The 25,747-nt window shown below is 39.6% G+C and overlaps 1 protein-coding gene across 1 annotated transcript in view; it reads right to left on the bottom strand.

Annotated features, from left to right (window-relative positions):
* Positions 1-25,747, bottom strand: part of BTAF1 (B-TFIID TATA-box binding protein associated factor 1) — a 101,536-nt gene that overhangs the window by 4,484 nt on the left and 71,305 nt on the right. The window contains exons 24-36 of the mRNA XM_056130461.1: positions 25,087-25,288; positions 23,772-23,920; positions 19,341-19,493; positions 18,501-18,622; positions 18,243-18,410; positions 17,208-17,285; positions 16,959-17,088; positions 10,661-10,802; positions 10,428-10,558; positions 7,054-7,179; positions 5,287-5,439; positions 1,895-2,106; positions 105-264 (exon numbers count right to left, since the gene is read on the bottom strand). Of these exons, the coding sequence (XP_055986436.1) occupies positions 105-264; positions 1,895-2,106; positions 5,287-5,439; positions 7,054-7,179; positions 10,428-10,558; positions 10,661-10,802; positions 16,959-17,088; positions 17,208-17,285; positions 18,243-18,410; positions 18,501-18,622; positions 19,341-19,493; positions 23,772-23,920; positions 25,087-25,288 (1,926 nt within the window). The remainder of the gene's footprint in view (positions 1-104; positions 265-1,894; positions 2,107-5,286; positions 5,440-7,053; positions 7,180-10,427; positions 10,559-10,660; positions 10,803-16,958; positions 17,089-17,207; positions 17,286-18,242; positions 18,411-18,500; positions 18,623-19,340; positions 19,494-23,771; positions 23,921-25,086; positions 25,289-25,747) is intronic.

Raw genomic sequence — 25,747 nt, 5'->3', positions numbered from 1 at the left:
TTGTATAACCTCACACTTATTAAAAATTAGAGTAGCCTTGAAACAAGGCTTTCTGTCTATTGCAGGAAGAGGTATTTTTTCCTAGTATAACATGTTAACTTTACCTGCCCAATGCGATGGGCCCGATCCATCGCTTGTAGATCACGCATGGGATTCCAGTCATGCTCCACAAATACCACTGTGTCAGCGCCTGTTAAGTTTAGCCCCAGGCCACCAACGTGAGTTGTAAGTAACAGAACATCTATGGATGGATCATTGTTAAATCTAAAAGTAGACATATATAAAAAAAAAGCAATATTATTTCTTATAAGTTCCTATAAAAAATGTTAATACTTCAATAAAAATTAAGGTGTTTACATGAGAACATAGCTTTAAAATCTATGATAAGGGCCTGGAAAACTGCCTGCCTTGCATGTGGTTGATCCCTGATCCCCAGTGGTCACACACAGACCCTACATCAAATAAACCCCCAAAAAACCCTATTAAAAGATAATTTCTGTGACTATTTTAGATGAAAATGTTTTCTTTTAATAACATAACATCTTTCATAGTAGTGGAAAAATGTATTCCAGAACAGATCAGAAATTTCATAAATAAAAATAAGTTCAGTTGTTTTACATTTTATGATAGTACAGACTAAGCTACAAATTAAACACTAATAATTAAGACAAAATAAACTGAACCTTTAAAGTATGAAGATGAAACAGAGTATAGAATAGATTCAGTGTTTTTCAACCAGGGGCCATATGTTCTCCTATGAGCCCCACAGAATATTCCAAGGGGGCCATGGCAAGAAACTAGGTGATTATCTGGTAGGGTAGGAGAGCAACTGGAAGGGATCATAGTCAGGAAAAGGTTGAGAAATTCTGGGGTTAGATTATTCATGGAAGTTGAGATAGTGGTGTCGAGGGTTGTTACTAGTATATTAGAAGAAACTGACAAAGGACATCAAGAAGATTCTTAAAAGAAAGATGAAAGGCTGACATTATTACCAAAATAATGATAGTAACTACCATACCATGTATTATATTCTATGAATTAGGCAACTGACTTTATGACATATCCATTGGTTTTGTTTCTGGGCCACCCTGTGCTCAGGGATCACTCTGGGGGTGGGGGAGAGGGGGGAGGGGGGGTACCTCAGAGAACCATCTGGAGTGCTAGGGATCAAACCTGGATCAGTCACGTGCAAGGTAAATATCCAACTCACTGTATTATAGCTCTTGTCCTATGACATATATAGTGTAATTTCAGTAGTTCCAGAAGGATATTATTTTATATTTTATTACTTTGTCCTTATTTTAGAGATACTTAGGTTGCGTGGATAATAAACATCTTAGAGAGTACTGCCTATAAAGTAAAATTAGGAGTCAATCTTGGGTCTGACTGCCTCCACAGACCCTTCTCTATAACTCTTAGGGATGCCTACTAACCAAGTTCACTCATTAAGGCACTAGCATATCTAGAGCAGAAGCTAAATATGTGCTATAAAAAGAAGCCCAACTCCTGGCATTTCTAAAGCAGAAGGTATAAACCACATTTAACAAACAATGCACTCACTGAATCTGCTTCTCATCCATGCCAGCTTTCAACTTGCCCTCAGTGAAAAATCAGGATGGAGATTTCAGCCAAACGACCTGTTTACTTCCTCCTCCACCTCACCCCACCACCACAAAAGTCATTTCTATTTTTTCACTACTGCAATTCTTTCATGCCTTTTGGAATACTTTCCTTAGTCACTTGCTGAACAAATCAAGAAATTGTATTTCTGTAGTTCTTATTTTCAAAAGGGTTGTACTACACAATAATAAAACATCTGCAGCTAGTTGGCCAAAGAAAGTGTCTCATGTTGTAATCCAACTTGGTTTTAAAAGTCTTGGAATGCACCACTTACCGTGAAACAATGGAATGCCTCTGGCCAGGTGGTATGCTGCCATCTAATCTCAAATAAGTGACAGAGGGTAAGTGAGGTTTGAGAAGATCATGTTCCACTATATCAAGCATGCTTTTAAGCTGACAGAAGATCAATATTCTGTGCTGGGCCACAACAGACTCTGTACCACTCTCTGAAGTGCTGCCATTTCCCAAACCACAATCCAACAGCAACTTGAGGGGAGAAAAAATTGTTACAAAGGTGTTCAGTAGAAGTAGGCAACCAATCTGCCACAAACATTTCTCTTTATGATGAAAAAATGCACACTTACCTGTAACCTGTACGCCTGGAAATTTGATTAGCCTTTTGTACTGTGACCCTGTCATCCTGCAACAACTGTACTAGGGGATTTTTTTGGTCCATGTGGTGTGGGGTGGAGAAAAATAGGGTCAGTGATGCTTGGGGAGCACTGGCACTAAATCGGGCAATGCTTAAGGAACTATATGGGATGCTTGGGATCAAACCCAGGTCAACTGCAGTCAAGGCAAAAACTCTTGCTACCGTACTTTGTCCTGTCCCAAATACCAGATTTTTTAAGACTTCTCTCTATAAAGGAAGAAAATGAAGGAAGGAGAAGAAAGATCTGTCCTCAGGCAGAATCTTTTCTCTGAATGACTGAAAAAAGCTACAAATACAAGAGAAAGGTTCTAGGAAAGCCCTCTACATGTGTAATTAGAGACATTCTGACACTTTTTAATTTGTTGGGTTTATAAGCATCTTAATTCTACATACTTCAGAGTAACAAGCAAGCACTCAAAATGAGAGAGATCAATTAAATAATCACTGGTGGAAAATGTACAAAAAAATAATAAACTAAAACAATTTAAAGCCTAAAATAAAACATAAGTAATGGGCAACTTAAATTTTTATTTGGAAGTAGATCTACATAGTTGCTTCTTGCCTAAATGTTACAGCTTTATTTAATATCTCAGCTATAAGAGATTCATGAAAAATTTACATACAAAGATTGATCAAACAAGAAAACCATTCTATATATAAACCATTTCAAGGCAAATGATAAAAGAGAATTTATATAAGTATATGATAAAAATCCATTGTTTCGCATTTAGTGAAATAAGGATATACACCTGAATGTTATATATCAGATATATCATTTAACATTCTCTAACCTGTATGAAATCTAAAATTCTTATTCGTTATTTTCAGTAAACTCTAAGCCAGAACAATTATAGATAGCTAAAATAAGCACTAAACTTCAGATACTACAGTAAGGCTTTTATGGTGTCCCATACTTGTGCTTCAGATTCCCCTCCCCTCCCCTCCTTTCTCCCCCACCCCCGCCCCAACACACATACATACAACAATGCTCAGTGCTTTTTCCTGGCTCTGTCCACAGGAGTAACTCCTGGTGGGGTCGGGTACTATATAGGGTGCTGGGGATCAAACCCAGGTCAGTCATGTGGCTTACCCTATCTCTCTGATGCTCAATACCTGATTTCATTCTTTAAAAAAAAAAATATTCACATTTCTTATCCAGAAAACAACAAAGGGAGATATTATCAAGTAAGAAAAAAAAATAGGCCAGAGTGATAGTACAATGGGTAGATTCAATCCCTAGCACCAGAACTCTCAAGAGTGATTCCCAAGAAAAGAGCCAAGAGTGAGTCCTGCAAATCACTGGGCATGGCCTAACACTGCCCCCACCCCGCCCCCACACACCAAAAAAAAAAAAAAAAAAAAAAAGAAACAAGGAAGTGTGTACATAATGGAAGAAAACGTATACATATTTCAGGTGATCATTTAATACCTAGAATATAAAAGCCTCTCCTAAAACTAAGAACCAAACAAAATAAATGGTTCAAAGGACTAAAATGAGCTTTTTTCTAAAGAATATCTTATAAACATTTCAATGATGGTTAACATCCCTAGTTATTAGACAGCAAATCAAATCAATACTCTTATATCTTAATAAGACAACTACCGTCAAAAAGGTAAAGTATTGGAGAGGTTGTAGAAAAACTGAAAGCCAGGCACATTGATGGGGGAAATTAAAATGGTACAGTCACTATGGTAAACAGTTTGGCTATTCAAGTAAAAATTAAACATTAAATTGTTACATGATCTAGTAATTCAATTCAGGCTATATCAGAATTGTATTAGAAGAGATATCAAAAATATACTGACGACTCTATGTTCATGACAGCATTATTTATATTAATTAGCCAAGGCAGAAACAACTCAAGTGTCCTTCAACACATGACTAGAATAACAAAATGTGGTGTATGCTATCTACAATATCACCATCATCTCATATGAAATATTATTCAGCAAAAAATTGAAGTGGTTGGCTGGAGAGATAGCACAGCGGGTAGGGCATTTGCCTTGCACGTGGCCGACCCGGGTTCAATTTCCAGCATCCCATATGGTCTCCTGAGCACTGCCAGGAGTAACTCCTTAGTGCAGAGCCAGGAGTAACCCCTGTGCATCGCTGGGAGTGACCCAAAAAAGAAAAAAAAAAACTGAAGTGGTGCTACATACTACAATTGAGTGAAACTTGAAAATAAGTTACTCACAAAAGGACATGGTACATGTAAACAAGGCAAATTCAGAGACAGAAAGTAAATTGCACTGTAGCACTGTCCTCCCATTGTTCATAGATTTGCTCCAGTGGGCCTAGTAACATTGTGAGACTTGTTGTTACTGTGTTTGGCGTATCAAATACACCACGGGGAGCTTGCCAAGCTTTGCCGTGCGGGCGAGATACTCTCGGTAGATTGCCAGGCTCTTCGAGGTGGGTAGAGGAATTGAACTCGGGTCGGCCTGGTCGGCTGCATGCAAAGCAAACGCCCTACCTGCTCTGCTATCGCTCCAGCCCAGAAAGTAAAGGTTACAAAAGGACTCAAGGGGAAATGGGAAATTATGACTTACTGGGCAGTTTTGATTTTTGTGATGAAAAACTGGAAGTAGGTATGATAGACACTTAATATTATTAACAATAAAGACTAAAATGGAATATTTTATGAAAAATATTTTTCACAATTTAAAAAAATTTATCACAAAAAATATTATCACAATTTTAAAAAAACATCTATAGGGGCCAGAGTGACAGCACGGTGGATAGGGCATTTGCAACCTACCCAGGTGCAATCCACAGCACACCATATGCATCACCTCAGCACACCCAGAGTAATTCCTGAGCGTAGTCAGGAGTAAGCCCTGAGCACAGCAGGCATGGCCCAAACCCCATCCTACATGCACGGCCCCCTTGCCCATTTTTAAAAAATCTGTTTTTTAAAAGATTTAACTTTAGAAAAAAAGTTAGCAAACCAAATTAAAAAAAAAAAAAGACACTGGCATTTTTAACATACCTCTAACACAAAATGCTAACATACCTGTTTCAATGCTGAAAGTTTAGGGGCATGTTGAATATCATGAAGAGAAGAATTTTGAACTGCCAATTTTTCAGTAGTACTCTTGAATTCTGGATGTTGAGGTGTTAAGACTAATGCTGGATGGTTGCAGAGTTTACGTAAGTACTGTAATGCCTTTAAGAGAAAAGAAAGTATATTCAAGTTCACTTCACATGCCATAAAGGACCCTGCATATCATGTACATGTCTTCCTCCTCAGGATTAACTGAGTAGGTCTGGTGAAGGGAAGAAGACGATAGAGCAAGTGACTCATTTAGAGTGCTTGTGTTTGAGAATGTGAACTCTACAGGGTCTCTCTTTTATTCAACCAAACCTTTCTCTTCTGCCTTTTACTTGCCTTATGATTTAGATCTTACTTTGGAATAGATTTGTAAATTCCACTGTTAAGCCTAAGGAGATTGCTGAAGATTATTACAGATACTGCATCAGAGGTACAATAAACCTTCACAAGCGTTTTTCCTTCTTTCTCTTTTTTTTGGGGGCGGGGGGGAGTGGGGAGGAGAGAAGGTGTAACACCCAGTGATGTTCAAGGGGTTACTCCTCGCTCTGCATTCAGGAATTACTCCTGGCAGTGCTTGGGGAACCATATGCGATGCCAGGGATCAAACCTAGGTTGGCTGCATGGAAGACAAATACCCCACCCACTGTACTATGGCTGTGGCCCCCTGAACACTTAAGAAGTATTATCTGTCTCAGGACTTACTCATATCCTGCCTAGAGTCATTTTTCTTTCCATGTATCTGCACGGCCTAATCAGTCTCTGTTCAAACGCCTCCTTGTTGGTGAGGTCATCCCTGATCCCATATTAAAAACCATAACCTACTCCTATATAACCTATACTTTCTTTACATACTTATTTTCATCACTGCAAGATGTTTTGTTTCCTGGTTTACTTAACGTATCAACTTTGAAATCTTACTCCTTTGTGGCAGAAGAACCCATAATTTTAAAATTAGAAAGCAAAAGATTCTCTGGAACTGGAGAGATAGTGGAACAGGCTGAAGCACGTAGTTGACGCAGGAGGCTCGGGTTTATTTCCCAGCAGTATGTGGCATTCCAAGCACTAAACAGAGTAGCCCCTAAGCACCACAGGACAGCCCAAAATCAAGCAAACAGAAACAGAACTAAGAATAGTTCAGAGCTAGTTCATGCTTGTATGCTGGAGGCTGAGCAACTCCCCAGATCAGAGCTAGGAATAGCCTCCAAGCACTGCCTGATGTAGTCCTCAAATGAAACAAAACAAAAACCTGAAAAGATTCTTTATTCTGACACGTCCTTTCATATAACACATATAAATACAATTTGTATGCTTAATATTCTGTTAAGAATTGGTGATATTATTTTCGTAATGTACACAAGGCTGGAGCAATAGCACAGCGGGTAGGGCGTTTGCCTTGCATGCGGCTGACCCAGGTTCGATTCCTCCGCCCCTCTTGGAGAGCCCAGAAAGCTACCAAGAGTATCTCGCCCACACAGCAAAGCCTGGCAAGCTACCCGTGCTGTATTTGATATGCCAAAAACAGTAACAACAAGTCTCACAATTTGCTGTGAGACATTACTGGTGTTCGCTGGAGCAAATCGATGAACAATGGGAGGACAGTGCTACAGTGCTAATGTACACATAATTCTGGAAAATACTAAATATACAGTGTTTCAATGTTCTATGTTAAAATTGTTGCACTGAAAAACATCCTTCAAAAACATTTCCAAAGTGGACTGTGACCAATACCTGAAATACATGGCCTGTAGCTTTAAGCTTTGGTTTTTCAGTGTCTTCAGAAAGTGCAGCTGAAGAAACTGTTTCATCAACATCACATTTGGCACGAGACTTGGCAAAATCTTCATAAAGCTGAACCTGTAAGGGTGCCCCCACAAAAAGCATATTTATCTTCCACTGTTGTTCAAAACATTTTCAGCAAAGTTCAATAACAGCAGTAATTTAAGTTAGTTCCAATTAAAGAAAATTATATTTATACTTCACTCACAGTTATCTGATGCTAAGTATCTTTTAAATTACACTTAAAAAACAAGCATAACACACTAAGTTTGCCAAAACACTAACAACTAACAGCCACAGACTCAATTTTTCCATTCATAGAAGATTAAAATACAAAGGAAAAAAACCTGAGTTGTTACAAGTAAATGTTCACTGATTTGATTAACCCCTGAATGCAAAAAACCTGCCTTGTGATAACTGTTATATTTTTTGAAGTAAAGTAAAGTAAAGGCCCTCCCGTTGATCGTCGATTTGCTCGAGCGGGCCCAGTAACGTCTCCATTGGAGACTTTGTTGTTACTGTGTCTGGCATATCGAATACTCTCGGTAGCTTGCCAGGCTCTCCAAGAGGGGCGGAGGAATCGAACTCGGGTCGGCCATGTTGGCCGCTTGTAAGGCGAACGCCCTACCCGCTGTGCTATTGCTCCAGCCCATTTTTTTGAATAGAGAGCAAAATATTTATATTCAAACACAAAAAGATTGTATTTATTTTCCTTAAAAAAAATTAAAATTATAAAGACCTGGGCTGGGGCCAGTGTGATAGTACAGCAAGTAGGGCATTTGATTTGTATGCGACCAACCCGGGTTCAATCCCCAGGATCCCATACAGTTTCCTAAGTCCTCCAGAAGTGATCACTGAGTGCAGAGCCAGTAGTAAACCCTGAGTACCACCAGATGTGGCTGAAAAACCAAAAACCAAATAAATCCTTATGTTTCTCATCACCCTGAAAATCATCCTCAGGAATGTTAAAAGTACGTAAAGGGATATTCTTGATAACCTTTCAGTGTAATATTGCAAATCACAATGCCGAGAGAAAGAGAGAGAGAGAGACAGAGACAGAGACAGAGACAGAGACAGAGAGGGAAGAAAAGCCCCTGCTAGGTATGAGACTGCATTGATGAGGCACGTGGGGTTTCATGGGATGGGGGTGGAATCGACTCTGCTCCCCGCCATGACAATGCTCCAGGTTGCCACCCTCAAACGCCTCCTCCAGTTTCTGACCGACCATGATCCCAGAGGCACACATACCAATCTCGGAACCCAGGGGCTTCTGGCAGTAATCTTTTTAGGTTTATTACTAAAATGTCAGAAATCCAAATTTGCGTGGCCACTACTGTGGCCACATGACACCATATGTACTTCATAATCAACAATAGAAAAAAAATTCCTAATTATGTCTTTGTGGCACATCTGAATGTTGGGGAAAATTCCAAATAACAATGTTAGGTCTTTTGTTATAATATTGAATGTGATCAACGGAGAGAGAGAGAGAGAGAGAGAGAGAGAGAGAGAGAGAGAGTGAGTAAAGTGAAAATCTGCCACACAGGTAGGGGTGGGTGGGAGGGGGGTATACTGGGGTTCTTGGTGGTGGAAAATGTGCACTGGTGAAGGGATGGGTGTTTGATCATTGTATGACCAACCGAGGCTTTGTGACTGTTCTCATCGTGATTCAATAAATAAATAAATTTTAAAAAAGGAAGAAGAAAAGAAAAGCCCCTGCTAGAATAAGAGACTAACACCCAAGAATAGTTGAGATAAGTACCAGGAGGTTTGCTACATGGCTTGGAGACTAGCCTCACATGCTAGGGGAAAAGGCAACTCAGAGAAGGGAGCACCAAGTAAAGGGTGTTGGGAGGATCCCTCCAGGATGTTGAAAGTAGACTATAGACCGAACATGACTGCCACTCAATACCTCTATTGCAAACCACTACACCCAAAAGGAGAGAACAAAAGGGAATGCCCTGCCACAGAGGCAGGGTGGGATGGGTGGGATGGGGGGATAGGGGTGGGTGGGAGAGATACTGGGATCATTAGTGGTGAAGAATGGGCACTGGTGGAGGGATAGGTACTCAATCATTGTATAACTGAAACCCAAGCACAAAAATTTGTAAGTCTACAACTGTACCTCATGGTGTTTTGCTAATTAAAAAAAAGAAAAAAGAAAAAAAAAAAGCCTGCTATAGATGCAGGCTGGTGGGTGGGGGTTGGAATGGGAGGTAATGGGAGGGAACTTGGGGACTCTGGTGCTAGGAAATGTACACTGGTGGAGGGATGGGTGTTGGAATACTATGTGACTAAATCTAATCATGAATAGCTTTGTAAGGGTCTATTTCACAGTGATTCAAAAATAAAAACTTATAAAAAATCCTCAGGAAAATTAATCCAACTTTTTATAAATGAGAAATGAGGTACACAATAAACTTAAGTTGATGAGATAAACACTAGGGGCTAGGGAAGTAGTCCACTGGGCTACAAGGCGTGTGCTGTGCACTGGAGCTCCAGGTTTCATGAAAATGCAACCCCAAGCACTGTGGAGTATGGTCTCCAAACCAAAAACCAGAAAGAAAAAAGTTAAATATTACAGGGCAATTATTTATACACTGGATAAGGAACTACACAGAAGCCAAAATTTATTCAAACATTTGGAGGCAATGCAATACTGCTAAATGCAATTAATACTTCAAAAGTGATTAAGTTACCATTTCTCAAGGTTTGAGACTCAGTCATATTAGTGACATAAGCTTGAGCAAATACTTTCTAATCTTCATCTCCTGTACCCCCAACTCCCAAACCCTGGTTTTTAACTGGGACTGAAATACCTGTAAAACTGCTCTGTAAGAGCAGATTTTAGGCCCTTACACACTGAATTATTTCCTTATCAATTTTAACCTTGGAACTTTAAAAATTAACCACAGAAGAAATTATGATATTGTATTTTTTAATGCTATGTTCAGAAGAAACATTTCTAAACAGATTGATCTAAACAGATTGATCTAAACAGATCAATCTATATCTGTTTGAAATAGAACATTCTAAAGTCTAGAGAAGCAGCAACTAGACTAGAATGATAACATTAAAGCTAATTTAATGATAACATTAAAGCTAATTTAATCACCTTCATTCAATACTTTTGTGGCCTACAGCATAATCATCACAAATTTAATGCCATTTTTCCCCCAAAAAAGGTGTGACCATTATGTGAACCTCTCTGTGTGTATTAACAGGGTGTGATGATTATGTGGTAAAATACATATGTAAGGTATGTAAGGTTTCCTATTTGTTGGTATTAACATACCACCAATAACCACAATCAAAAAATTCTTAACCTGGAGAGGACTAAGAGTACAGTAATAGTCTTGAATGATTTTGGGAGGAAGATCCTGCAAAACGTCCTCTTTCATTCTTCTCAAAAGAAATGGTAGAACCTGGCGGTGCAGCGCATCCATTGCAAGAACACCTATTAGTAATAAAACATTTAAGTTAGTAATAAATTATTCACTTCAGAATATATATTATTACATTGTCTGCATAAGTTTATAATTACATTGCTTTTTCATACCTGCTTCTTGTTCACGACTGGAACTTCGAGCATCTCTACTTGCTAATATTGGTTTACCATATCGAGCAGCAAACTGGCGTTCAGTCCCCAAAAATCCTGGCATTAGGAAATCAAATAATGACCAGAGCTCCAAAACGTTGTTCTGAATATAAGAGAGGAACACCAATTATCTTTTTTGTTGATATTATTTCCTTACACTTATACATTTTCTTGGTTTTTAGACCATACCCTGTGATGCTCAGGACTTACTCCTGTCTCTGTGCTCACATACCTCTCCTGATAGTGACCAAAGGATACAGAGCAGGGAATCAAACCCTACATCTCAGGACCTAAGTTTACTTACACACACACACACACACACACACACACACACACACACACACAAAGTTTACTTACACACACACACACACACGTGTAAAACCAAATATACATACATACATACTGTCCTCCCATTGTTCATCGATTTGCTCGAGCGGGCCCAGTAACGTCTCCATAGTGAGACTTTTGTTGTTACTGTGTTTGGCATATCGAATACATCACGGGTAGCTTGCCAGGCTCTGCCGTGCGGGCGAGATACTCTCGGTAGTTTGCCGGACTCTCCAAGAGGGGTGGAGGAATCGAACTCGGGTTGGCCATGTTGGCTGCGTGTAAGGCAAATGCCCTACCGCTGTGCTATCGCTCCAGCCCGTACATATATGTATGCATATATGTATGTATACACACACACACAAACACACACAAATATATATTAGTTTGGGGGCCACACCCATTGATGCTCAGGGCTTACTCCTGCCTCATACTCAGGGATTAATCCTAGTGGGGCATGAGAGACCATATGTACTGCTGGGATCAAACTCACATGTAAGGCAAACGCCCCACCTGCTGTACTATCACTTCCCACCTGCTGTAAAATCACTCCAGCCCTAGGTTTATAAATTTATATGTAAAATTCAGGTATTCTTAGGGAATATATTCTAATTTGGAGAAATCTTCCAAGTCTGTACCAGAATAAACCTACTAATGGCATCTCAAATGTGAATATGAGGACAGACAGATTCTTTAAATATAGTATTTTAAATTCTTTAAACAATATAAACTAAACTTTATGATTCTTTAAAGTTAAAGTCACTTAATGGATAACTGATTACTGTTTTAGGGCCAGGCACAGACATGATCGAGATTACTCATGTCTGTCCTACACTCCACGTGAGGTGCCAGAAACTGGATCCTTGATTCTGGGACTCCAACAAGCTATAAAGCTATCTTTCTGTTCCTTATTTTGTTTAGGAGGCAGGGATTTGGGGCTGCAATCAGAGGTCTTTGGGGGCTCCTCCCAGCTCTATGGTCTGGAGTTGTTCCCTTCTAATTTCAGATAAACTATCCCAGCTTTGAACTACCATGCTTCTTTATTGCTTAATCCACCTTACAGGTTAGAGCTAACTTGAGTTGGGAAGAAGGAAAGAAAAGCTTTTAAGCAGTAGTGGAAAGATAGTACAGGGGATAAGGGGCTTGCCTTGCATATAGCAAACCCTGATTTGATACCCCGCTTAGGGTCCTTGACAAGACTAGGAGTGATCCCTGAGCACAGAACCAAGAGAAATCCCTGAGCACTGTGGAGTATGGCTAACAAAAAGCAAAAAGACTTAGAAAAATATAAAAACAGGGACTGGACAGTGGGTAAGGCATTTGCCTTGCATCCAGCTGAACTGGGTTCCATCACCAGCATCCCATATGGTCCCCCAAGCAAAGCCAATAGTAATTACTGTGCACAGACCCAGGAGTAACCCCTGAGCATCGCTGGGTGTGGCCCCCCCAAAAAAACCCAAAAACAAAATACTTTTTTGTGGTATGTGCATAAGCAATAATCAAGATGATTTTCCAAATAGTCTTAAATTGAAGGGGCTGGAGAGATAGTGCAGACAGGTAAGCAGTCAACCCCAGGCTTGATTCCCAGCTGTGCTCAGGCTTATTTCTAGACTCAGGGAACCATATGGGGTGCCAAGGGAACAAGCGGGGTCGACCATGTTCAAGACAAGTGCCCTACCCATGTACTAATGCTGACCTCCTTAAATATAGTTCCTTACCTCTACTCAAATTTCAAAAGCTTGTAAATTATCTACTGTGGTCATGGAAGTCAGAGTAGACACCTAATACTCAGAACAAATAATGTCACTAAAACTAAATTTTTTTAAAAAATTAAAATATTCATAAATCCCCCAATTTTTTTATAATGTAGGAGTACTGCCATTTATTCAGCCATAAATTAAGCTGATTGAATTGAATCCCCCAATTTTTACTGAGGCGCTGTGATTTACAATACTGTTAATGATATTGTTTCATGGTACAACATCCTAACACCACATCCAGCACACTAGTGTCCACTTCCCTCTATCAATTCCCTACTCCCTCCATTCCACTGTCACCCCAGCCCTTGGGAAACTCAGTTTACCAAATCTTCCATTCTGTTGCCTTTGGCTGTTATATTCCCTTACTATGTTTCTATATATCCCACATGTGAGAGGTCATTCTGTATTTGTTCCCTCTTCTGGCTTAGGTCATTCAGCATGAGACCCTCTAGTTCTAGCCATGCAGACGCAAAATGCATGATTTCATCTCATGTTAGTTTAAGCAGTATAACAGTATTTAATCCTGTATATATAACACATATGCAATTTCTTTATCCAGTCATTTGTTCATTTTTTAAAAAGTTGTAAGGAAGGGGCTAGAGTGATAGTACAGCGGATAGGGCATTTGCCTTGCAGCCGGCCCGGGTTCGATTCCCAGCATCCCATATGGTTCCCTGGAGCACCCCCAGAAGTGATTCCTGAATGCAGAGCAGGAGTAATCCCTGAGTATCACCGGGTGTGACCCAAAAAGCACACAAAAAAATTTTTTTTAAATAAATAATATCAAATATTTAAAAAAATAAAAGTTGTAAGGAAGCTTAGATCTGGTTCATTTGATGTTTATTCTCCAATGAACTGGAGAGTGAGGTAAAGGTAAAGGCCCTCCCGTTGATCGTCGATTTGCTCGAGCGGGCCCAGTAACGTCTCCATTGGAGACTTTGTTGTTACTGTGTCTGGCATATCGAATACTCTCGGTAGCTTGCCGGGCTCTCCGAGAGGGGCGGAGGAATTGAACTCGGGTCGGCCATGTTGGCCGCTTGTAAGGCGAACGTTACCCGCTGTGCTATCGCTGATTGAGTCAATATTCCTTATGTAACTATTCAGACTAGGAACACTCAAATTTACAACAAAATCTTCTGGAAGATATCAGAATCTTTCTAAAATAACTACATATCTTCCTTTTCCAAGAAAAGCTTCTACAAGCTCTTCTTCTCAACTGTTTCCAAGCCACAATTACGTACATTTCCACTGTATGATGATTATGTGAGTCAAGAGATAGAGTACAAGCCTTGTGTGTGTGAAGTCCTGAGTCTGATCACAGGACACCCCTGCAACCATCCAAACTCCCTCCACATACATCGCTGTATGTGGTCCTTGTGGCAGATCACTAGGCCAAGCACCTCTGGAGTGGTCCTTCCTAGCCCAGCCCAGTTCTGCCCAAGCACCAGCCACAGTGACTTGCATGCCTGTAGCACCTGAGTGCCAAGAAAAACTGAAAAATAAATAAATAAAATAATTCCCCTCAGAATTAACTGTAGCTTTTCAATGTTAAATAACAGAGATCAATTATTTAACCCACATCCCACAGCTGCCACCAGGTAAATTCATCCCAATGGCCCATCTCTGCAGATTCAATACTAAGTTTGTGACAAGACCTAAGTCAAGCTGCTAAAATTCACAGGTACACTGGTCTCACAGCTGAAAATTCTCGGGTGTCCTCAGGAGGAGAAGGAACAGTATGAATCCCTGCCCTGGCAGTAGAATCCACACCCCATAGCTATTGCCAGGCCAACAGTCTAACTCCACTGCTTCACAACTAATCTATGCAGACACTAAATTAAGACACCAAAATTTCAGGTATGCTAGTTTTTAGTCTGAGCACTCTCGGTCTTCTCAGAATGGGGGTGGGCAGTTGTAATTGCAGCCACTTCCAGAAGCTGCAGCAGCCATACCCACAATCCACAGCTGCCACCATGTAAACTCATCAGCCCAGTTCTACAGATCCTGGAGCAAGACCTTCACATTCCACAACAGTGACATCCCAATAGGAGCAAATCAAAGCAGAAAGTAACAGAGAAGTCAGCTAAGTTCAATAAACAAAAACAATAGCACAGAATGTTCAACTAGTAACAACAGCTTAGTAAACCCTCAGTAAACCCTTAGTAAACAAGAACTTAATGGCACCATGGTGAGATATAACCATTTTTAATTTTTTTCTTTTACAGAAATAAAAGAAAAAATTTTTTTATAATTCCATTAGACATTTAGTTGTAACAAGCAACAAAAAATAATTTTTTAAAAATACCTTAGGAGGGAGTATGGTGCCGCCAGCAGGTCTGTACTTGTGAGGCAAGTGCATAAGCAGCCTGATGGTGCCTTCAGACTTCCGGATACCCCAAAATTGCTGCTGTGCCTTTGACCAGACCCCAAAAACTTGGGGCAAAGTTTACCAAGAAAGTAAACAGCCAGAAGTTTGATATGTGGGAGACACACCCACAAACCACTTCTGGCTCAGCTATATAATTGGAGGCATGGCCTTTCTGGTTCCTGTTCAAATTGCTTAACGGCCATGATCCCAGAGACTCAGAGACAAATCTCGGAACCCCGCAGCTTTTGGCAGAGATGTGTCCAGTCCCCGCAATAGGATACCTTTCCACCCCAGGGGGGAAAGGGTGCTGTCCCTCCACCTGCTCCCCCTTGGCAGCTTTGTGGCCGCCATCTTCCAGAGGCCATTGGACAGTCAGGTTTGGGCCCACAGTGATGAAACACGCAGGGCCTCACGGGATGGGTGTGCTGCTGGCCCATGGAGAGACCTTTCCTCCCTGCCCAAACAAGACCCTGAGTCACCGCCCATGAACGACCTCTCTGGCTCCTAATCAAGCTGCTAAACGGCCATGATCCCAGAGATGCAAACAAATCTCGGAACCCAGCGGCCTCTGGCAGAAATGTGTCCGGTCTCTGCAGTAGGTTACTGGTGCTGGGCCACCCCAGGTGGGAATGTTTCATGCCTTGGCCCGTTTCCCCTGGTGGCTCTGTGGCCGCCATCCTCCAGAGGCCACTGGACAGTCAGGTTTGGGCCCACAGTGACAAGACACGAGGGGCATCACGGGATTGGGGTGGAGCCAGCCCTTGCCTCCCCACCCCAACGAGAACCCAAGTTGCTGCCCACAAACGGCCTCTCTGGCTCCTGATCAAGCTGCTTAACGGCCATGATCCCAGAGACTCAGAAACTAGTCTCAGAACCCAGCGGCTTTTGGCAGAAATGCGTCCAGTCCCTGCAGTAGGTTACCAGTGGTGGGCTACTCCAGTGGGGAAAAAATGCTGTCCCTTCACCTGCTCCCCTTTGGCGGCTTGGTGGCCGCCATCCTCCAGAGGTCATTGGACAGTCAGGATTGGGCCCGCAGTGATGAGACATGCAGGGCCTTGTGGGATGGGGGTGGAGCCAGCCCTTTCCTCCCCTCCCCAACAAGATCCCAAGTCGTCGCCATCGAGTGGCCTCTCTTGCTCCTGATCAAGCTGCTTAATGGCCATGATCCAAGAGACTCAGGAACAAATCTCGGAACCCAGCAGGTTTTGGCGGAAATTCCTCCAGATTTAATTGTTAAAATTTTGGAATTCCAAAATCGTGCAGCCACTACTGTGGCTGTGTGACACCATAAGTTATTCTTAAGAAAATCTTAGGAGGGGCTGGAGCGATAGCACAGCGGGTAGGGCGTTTGCCTTGCACGCAGCCAACATGGCCAACCCAGGTTCGATTCCCAGCATCCCACATGGTCCCCCGAGCACCGCCAGGAGTAATTCCTGAGTGCATGAGTGAGGAGTAACCCCTGAGCATCTCCGGGTGTGACCCAAAAAGCAAAAAAAAAAAAATAAATAAAATCTTAGGAACTAGAAAAAAGCTATCAGATTGCAAGAAGCTATTGTAAAATTAAAAGTGGCATCTATAAAAAAGAGGTCAATATTCCCCATAGTTTAGACACAATGCATCTATTTACGTAGTCTAAAATTTATTTTTAAATATGCCTTCTAAAACTTAATTTGTTCAGATGCTGATGAAAACCAAATGAGCCATTATAAAAGTAAGATAATTACTGGGAAGTTACCACTTCTATATATTAATTCACTGCCAAATGCCAAGTCTACTCTCTACATGGCAAATAGTAAATAAATACCTGAATTGGTGTCCCAGAGAGAATAATTCTATAATTCGCAGTCAGTTGCTTTACTGCTTTTGACAATTTTGTTTTTCCATTTTTGATGACATGGCCTTCATCAAGGATACAGTAGTTAAACTTAATATTTCTATGGAAGAATAAATAAAAGGTTAGAAACTATGTCAGGAACTGTGTGAAAAATATTTAATGCAGAAACTACTGCTTCTTCAGATTTGATTTTCTAAGGAAAAAAATTTCAATTCTTACCTAAAGAAATCTATGTCATTCCTCACAACGTCATATGAAGCCACTATTAGATTGTGTCTTTTTACTTGATGTTGTAACCTGCATTTAAAAACAAGTGATTAGGAAGCAGGGAATCTACAAAGCTTATAATTTCAAATGAGAAACTACAATTTACCACTGTATAAAATGATTTCAATCTCCCTTACATTCCCTTCTGCTTATGGAATACATGACTCTGTAGCTTAAGACTATTCTTCCTTTGATCTGGCCCTTTTGCCCTAATTCCAGCTGACTAGAAAAGAAATGGATTATCTGAGACTAGAGTGATAGTACAGTGGAAAAGGCGTTTGCTTTACATGTGGCCAACAAGGGTTCAATCCCCAACACCCCATATGGTCCCCGGTGCACTGATAGGAGTAATTCCTGAAGGCAAGCTAGGAGTAAACCCTGTCCACTGCTGGGTGTGGCCCCAAAACAAAAATAAGCAGGAAGGGAAGGGAAAAAAAGGGGAGGGACCACACCTACTGCTACTCAGGAGATCATTTAGTGATTTAGATCATTGAACCAGGGTTGGTCACATGCAATACATGCAATTTAACTCCTGTACAATTTCTTCAGTCTCTATAGTAAATTGTCGGAACCTGAGATATTTATAGGAGTTAAAGCATTTGCCCTGCATCCAAAGAACCCTGGTTCTTTCCCCATAACACTGCATATTATTAACCTGAGCGCACCAGGAATAATAATGAACACAGAGTAAGGAGTAAACTGAGTCCTACAGGATTAGGTGCCAAAACCAAAACATTTGAATACAAGCTTTTCAGGGAGAGATAGTATAGGGGTAAGGCATTTACTTGCCTTGCATGTAGCTGACCCTGACTCCATCCCTGACACTGCATATATCCCCTAAGCACAGAGCCCCTTTGTGCAGCCCTCATTACTGCTACATGTAGCCCTACTCCCCTCCCCACCCAAATAAAAATCTTCCAACTACTTCAAAGAAAGCACTAAACATTTTTTATTCATTTTTTGTTGTTGCAGTTAAATAGTTCTTACCTTATTCTTTCAGTAGGAGGTCCAGTATAGTGCAATGGATTGAGATATTCCCTGGAGCAAAATTTACCTACTTCATCCACCCAATGTCCTGTCAATGTTGGTGGACAGACCACCAATGAAGGAAGTGGCATACATTCTGCCAGTTTTGATCTTGCATATTCCTGGGCCCTTTCAATAGCAAAACACAGTAAGTTAATCTACCTGTTTAACATTTCTCAATATCTGAAAGCCTCCATTTAAAATTACATCTTAAAGTACCTGTGACAATGATCTCCTGCTAGGATGCAGATGGACTGTAAAGTTTTTCCTAATCCCATATCATCACAAAGAATTCCATGAAGTTTATACTTATTAAGAAATGCTAACCAGTTAACGCCATCCTGAAAGGTTAGGGGGAAAAATGTTAACAGAAACAATTCTTTTCCCATAAAAACACATTTGCCCAAATCAAAGTGTTTGTATTTTTAGGTAAGAAATAAATTGTCATAAAAAGAGAGTAAATAAAAAGACACTAAAAGCTCAGTGACAGAGCATATGCCTTACATGTATGAAACCATGGGTTTGAGTCCCAGTACCTCTTTCCCAGAAAAAAACTGAACTAAAAGACACAAGACGTTACTAGATCTAAATGATCTAAATGCATTTTATTTGCAGGGAGCCACATCCAATGGAGCACAGGGAGAATTGCTCCAGTGGTTTTCAAGGTACCGTATGGTACTGGGAAGTTGAACATAAAGCTCTTATCCCCTGAGCCATCTCTGACCACTCAAAAAACAGAACAAAACAAAACAAAACCAACCACACTGGTGGTACGGGAACATTATAAATGCTTGAAACAACTGTATAACAACTTTGTAAATCATGGGGCTTTGAATAAAAGTTTTTCGAAAGATAAAGAAAAAAAGAAAAATAGCTGGGGGTGGGGGCAATACTCAGCTGTGCTCAGTGCCTCATGTGGTGCTGAGTATTGACTCCAGGCCTCGATGCGAGGTACATGCTCAATCTATTGAGCCATCTCTCCAACCCCCCCACCTCTTTAAGGCACATTTCAGAGAAATAGTCACTATTTAAATTTATAAGGTAAGAATAAAGTTTTACCTGCTGATATTTTCTTAATTCAGCATTGATTGGTACTGGAATTTTATAATTTTCTAATTTCTTCCCATCTAACAATTGTTCCAAAAAGTGTCGCTCCTTGGCTTTCAATTGGATTAATTCTTCTGACATATTTGGAGGATCTGGAATACCTGCCTAAAATATTTTATAAAGTGTATTAAATAAATTCACTCAATTTTTTCATATTCAGATTATGTAATATTTGAGCTATCAATATATGTCTTTTTTTTTAAAGTTAAAAATAGTACAATTTTCAAAACTGGAAAACAAAGAATTTGACAGATAGTAAAGTGCTGTGACAAAGCTAGAAAATAAACACATTTGAGGTTTTTTTTTTTTAGGCTTTTTTGGATCCACCTGGTGATGCACAGGGGTTCCTCCTGGCTCTGCACTCAGGAATTACCCCTGGCAGTGCTCAGGGGACCATATGGGATGCTGGGAATCAAACCCGGGTTGACCCTCTGCTGCTTATTTTAGGTGAAATGTAGTTACTAGGGACTCTACTTAATGTTATGATGTCTAAGGGTATTAGTTCTCAAAATCATGGGTCTACAGACTCCTCAGGATTCCCAAGACCTTTTCTAAGGTCTTTCCAAAAACACCTTTGGAGAGCACTCTCAAAAACCCAGGTATGGCTTCTGCTACAAAAAAAAAAAAAAAAAAAAAAAGGGAAGGCTGTAAGCTGACCAAACCATTTTTATGGGGCATTTTAGTTAAATGAACTAAAAAAATACACGGTTATTCTAATTCAAGTATTTAACCTTTTCTCAAAGATAAATGTTACTTCAAGGACAACAACTGATATAACTTCTGCCAGTGATAAAACTCAAGCTTATAGAACTTCAGAAATGAAGGCTGTGTCAAAAATCAGTTGTAAGCCTGACAGTTTTCCAATACTTAATCATTTTCTGCTGTTGAAATTAATGAATCTTAAATCTTGTTGCTGCAAGTTTAAATGTGTCAACTTTGGAAGAATTACATAACTCAGTGAACCAATGTTTTTCAAATGAACAATGCATAATGTTACAAAACAAGTATGTAAAAAGATCTGTTCAAAAGTATAAAGTAAAAACCAAGAAATTTTAAAGAGAGTAAGAAATTTATATAAGGTGAATTTAGCTTTTATATGGCAATTTTATTTAATAGGAATTTTTTTTGAGCTTTGGTATGATGTCAGATAAAATATTCACAATTATTTTAAAGCACTGCTCACTTTTCCAGTTACTAAGCTCTGTGAAGATGGACTTTTATATACCTCAACCAAGAAAACATGACGTAACAGAGTGAACTGTTGAGCAAATTTAAGACTCCATCTATTGAGGCTGAAGAGATAGTACAGCAGATAGGGTGTCTGCTCTGCACGTAGCTGTCCTGGGTTCGATCCCCTGCAACCCATAAAATCCCCCAAACTCACCAGGACTAATTCCGAGTGCAGAGTCAGGAATAATCTCTGAGCATCACTGGGTGTAGCCCCCCCACACCAATTTTTAAATACATTAAAAATAATTACTTTTAATTTGGGGTACCTAACAGTGCTCAGGGGTTAATTACTCCTGGTTAAGTGTAGAGGGGAGCATATGGTACCAAGGATAGAACCCAGACCTCCTATATGTAAGACATTATCTCTGTCCAGTGAGCCATCTTCAGCTCCTACACGTTTTATTATCAAAAGGTTTTGAATTAACAACTTCATCTATGATAGAAAAATCACTCACAGTACATCTAACACCATAGTATATCTAGCACCATGATAGCAAAATGAGACCTTTCTCATTTTACATAAAACTGTTCTTTGTATTAAGCAATAAAATCTTCATGTAATTATCTTTATGAAAATTAAAAATAAATTAAATTATTTCCTAGGGGCCAAAGAGAGAGTAAAGTGGGTAAGCACTTGGCCTTACACATAGCTGACCTGGGTTCATCCCTGGCACCCCATGTGGTTGCCTGAGTCCCACCCAGGGGCGATCCCTGAGTGCAGAGCCAGAGTTTAAGCCTTGAGCACAGCCATGTGTAACCCCCCCCCATACAAAAAAAAAAAAAACCCACCACTATATGTTATAGATGCTACATTACTCAATTTAATCACTACATTATAAATATAAACATGCGGTTCACTTCCTTCCTAACAATGGAATCCAATACCCAAGGGGGGTGAGAGGTGGGGTGTGTGTGTGTGTCTTGACAATGTGTATTTCAGGAAGTACATGATTCTTCTATAAAAATATAACAGGAAACAAATAAAGAAGAATTAGCCAGAATAACAGTATTTCTACCAAAAAGTCTTCAAACGCACTTGAAAATAAAGTATTTTCTTTTGCAACGTCTACCTTGATATTAATCCTGTCTGGTATACGTTTTTTAAAAAAGAGAACTAATTTTTAGATTTTTGTTTTTGAGCCATACTCAATGGTGTCAGGGTTTACTCCTGGCTCTTGTGTTCAGGGATCACTTCCGGCAGCTCTTGGGCCCAGGTTAGTCATGTGCTAGGCAAATGTATTTGATGTCATACTATCTCTCCAACTTCCCCATCTCTTTTGATTTGGGCGACATCCAGCTACACACAGAGCTTACTTTTGGCTCTATGCTCAGGGATGGTATATCTTTTCTTTGGGGGGAGGGCGGAAGGAAGGACCCATACCCAGTAGTATACTCAGGACTTACTCCTGGTTCTATGCTCAGGAATCATTTCTGATGGTGCTCAAGGGACCATAGGGACCATATAGGGTAGCACTGTAGCACTGTCCTCCCACTGTTCATTGATTTGCTTGAGTGAGCCCAGTAATGTCTCCACTGTGAGACTTTGTTGTTACTGTGTTTGGCATATTGAATACGTTGGTGCCAGGGATTAAACTCATATTGGTTGTATGCAAAGGTAGCCATGCTGCCTGCTGTACTCTCTCTCTAGCCCCAATATATGTTTTTGGGCTAGGTGTGGACCAAAATATAGTAACAACAAAAAATGGTGCCATTACTTTGAAAACCATCAATGTCATTCCTAGATGTCTGTTCCAAAGAAGGAAAAGGTATATCAGGCTTATAAGTACATAGTTAAGTAACTACCTAAAGACCAAAAGTTGGCGACACCCCAAATGTCTATCAAGTGCTAAGTATACAAAATTTAGTATGTCCAGACAATAGAATACTATTCAGTCAAGAAAGAAAGTACTGACACATGCTACAATATCGAAGAACTACATATTCAATGATTTTCTACATTAGAAAGTTCCTATCAAAGTACTTTTTTTTTTTTTTTTGCTTTTTTGGGTCACACCTAGCAATGCTCAGGGGTTATTCCTGGCTCTGCACTCAGGAATTATTCCTGGCGGTGCTTGGGGACCATATGGGATGCCAGGGATCGAACCCAGGTCGGCCGAGTGCAAGGCAAACACCCTACCCTCTGTGCTATTGTTCCGGCCCCCCATCAAAGTACTTTGGCCGTGAGGTCTAGTTCTTCTCTTTCTCTAAGGCGTAATAATTTTTTTTTAAACTGGCCACAAATATTCTTCATGAATTTACTACAAAATTCTCCAACTTTAGCTTTTGACTGATTTTTCATACTCAAAACAGACTTAATTTGCTTGTTCTGTGTGTGGTGTAGAGAACACAAATCAAAGCAAGTCCTTTACCAGTGAACGACACCCATAGTCCTTTCTTCCTTTGCTTTCCTATATTTTGGTGGTGAAGGAGAGAGATCTCAACTGTGGTGCTCTAGGGCCTGCCTGAGAATACAAGGCTGACAGTTCATGCTTGATCTTGGTAATGTGGTGATGCTACTCAGGCTGTCAGCTCTTAGATCCCATGAGAACCACAACCAGTGATGCTGGATAGTACTATGCCATGAGGAACCAGGGACGCAACTCACAACGCCAGGCACACACTCTACTCTTTTCATCTAAGTTCTTCATTTGCTTTTATTTTGTTTTGTTTTGGGACTATAGTGCTTAGGGGACCATGAAGTGCTAGGGATCCAACCTGGGGTTCCTGAATGTAAAGTATGGACACCAACCCTTTGAAGGGTTGAAGCCAGTCTACTTTTGCTTTTAAAATTTTACTGACCATTTTCAAATGTGCCTTTTATATAAGTTTTAGACAGAATCTTTATCTTAAATGTTATGATGATACTTAAGAATTATTCTTCCTAGAATCACATCAATGAAACCAGTGTATTACTTAAATTTCTGATATTTAAAAAAATCACCCAAATTTAAGTATAAAATTCTTAGTACTTATAATGCAAACATATTAAGAATAAATTTTGCTCAAGGGGGCCAGGCCTCCTGCATGTACTCAGTGTATGTTGGGCAGTATTTCTCTGGTCCTAAGATAATGTTTGTTTCTTTAAGATGTTTGTTCTTTTAAAAAGGATTGAATGAACTGATTGAAAACATTAGCTCATAAACCAAACCTTACCTCAAGAGGCATCAGTCTAATAAGTGTTGCAAAGCACTGCGTAGCCATAAATCTTACACTGTCTGTCTGATCACTCATTCTTCCCAACACAGGTACAACTAAAAGCACAATATATGGAACAATACCAACATCCAGTTGTTCCATTACACCTGAGGTTAAATTAATTAAGGAAATTTCCAAATGCTTTTGAGTTGGATATTTTTGCAAAAAAACAGATACACTAATACTTCATTTTAAAATTTCACTTTCCAGAACTGTATTATGAAGGGATATGCAGTATTCATACAATTTAATTATAACATCAGCATACTTACTCCTTTGTAAAAGTCCTTTTTTTCATGATTTAGATCATAAAATTTGTTTTTTGCCTCTGAAATGACATTAACCCTTAATAAAATTTTTCTCCAGGGAGATTTTGCTGACTTTAGAATTTCAATATCAAAATAAAATGAACAGCATTGCAAAGAAGGGAGCACAACTATATCACTCAAAGATTAATTCCAAATTTCCTTCCCACCAGAATCTTAACACTCAAAAACTGGACATAGTGAACGACCCAGAAAGCTCAGTTCTCCAAAAATCATCCACATTTCTGAACTGGAGTTTCTACTAATCTTATTTTATTCTTCCCTTTTTTTGCATTTAAAACATCTTTCTAGGGGCTGGAGCAATAGCACAGTGGGTAGGGCGTTTGCCTTGCACGCAGCCCACCTAGGTTCGATTCCCAGCATCCCATATGGTCCCCTGAGCACCACCAAGAGTAATTCCTGAGAGCATGAACCAGGTGTAACTCCTGTGCATCACTGAGTGTGACCCAAAAAGCCAAAAAAAAAAAAAAGAAAAAAAAAACCTTTCTGGATTTTAGTTAAGAAATATCAATAGACGCCATACACTTGACAAAGTATTTGTATATTTCTAGCTGTTTAGGTATTTAGTCACTTTCACCCAATTAACAAACTTTGGAAACATATTTATAACATAAAGGCTACTAATATTAACAAAAGACTGATTATAAATCAAATTAATAGATAATTTCCTCTTTAGGTATAATGTATATAATATTTAATTTTAGCTACTTAAACAACTTCTTAACATAGCAATTTTCACATTTTGCATGAAAAAATCTAAAATAAGATTTAAATTAAAAGATTAAATACATAACATATATAAAAATAAGACAAAGTAAAATGTAAAGCAGTAGTTTTTTTTCAAACAGGCAAATTATAAGCATATTTGAACAAATCAGTCTTATTTTAGTCATACTTAAATCAAATGGATATACTTTCTAAATAGTCTGCCAAACAGAAAAGGATACATGCAAGTGCTTCAATTGCCCCCTCTTGCTTGATATTGTCATCAATTGCTCCCAGCCAAGGAAGAACCTTCTCCAAAAAAATGTTCATTGTTTCCATGGTAGCTATTTTGCTCATAACACCTACACAACGAGCAGCCATGTGTCTTACTGCAGTGCTGGGGTACTGAAGACACATATATAGATGAGGCAAATGCTGTACCAACTAAAACAAAAAATTAAGATTACTCATTAGGAAATCTATTTAAAATATAATTATAATATGACACTAAAAGGTTCTCAATACCTCCAATTCTCTCATAACATTACTGACATACCATTATTAAATAGAAAAGCAATGTAACTACAAACTAAGGCATTACATTTAAAATATATATAGAAGTATACATATATAAAGGTGTAGAGGTTTGTTCAGGTACCAGGGAGCACTCAGTTCTTTTCAAATTCAAGAAACAGTACCTCTGAAGACACTCGTACAACTTCCCTAAGAACAGGAAAATGGTACCACATATCACCAGTCCTCTAATCCACTTGGTAGCACTAGTTTATGTTTAGGAACACAACTGTTAAGCCAACTGAGTTGTATATTCCTGATTCTGTTTTGGCTATCATACTTTAGTAGTTATTTTTCACTTTGATTTCCTGGCTTACCAAAAGCATTATG

This window comes from Sorex fumeus, unplaced genomic scaffold (genome assembly GCF_029834395.1).
Source record: "Sorex fumeus unplaced genomic scaffold, SorFum_2.1 ptg000078l, whole genome shotgun sequence".
Classification (NCBI taxonomy): domain Eukaryota; kingdom Metazoa; phylum Chordata; class Mammalia; order Eulipotyphla; family Soricidae; genus Sorex; species Sorex fumeus.
The sequence above is the reverse complement of the archived record's forward strand: the minus strand, read 5'-3'. Positions and strand labels throughout refer to the sequence as shown.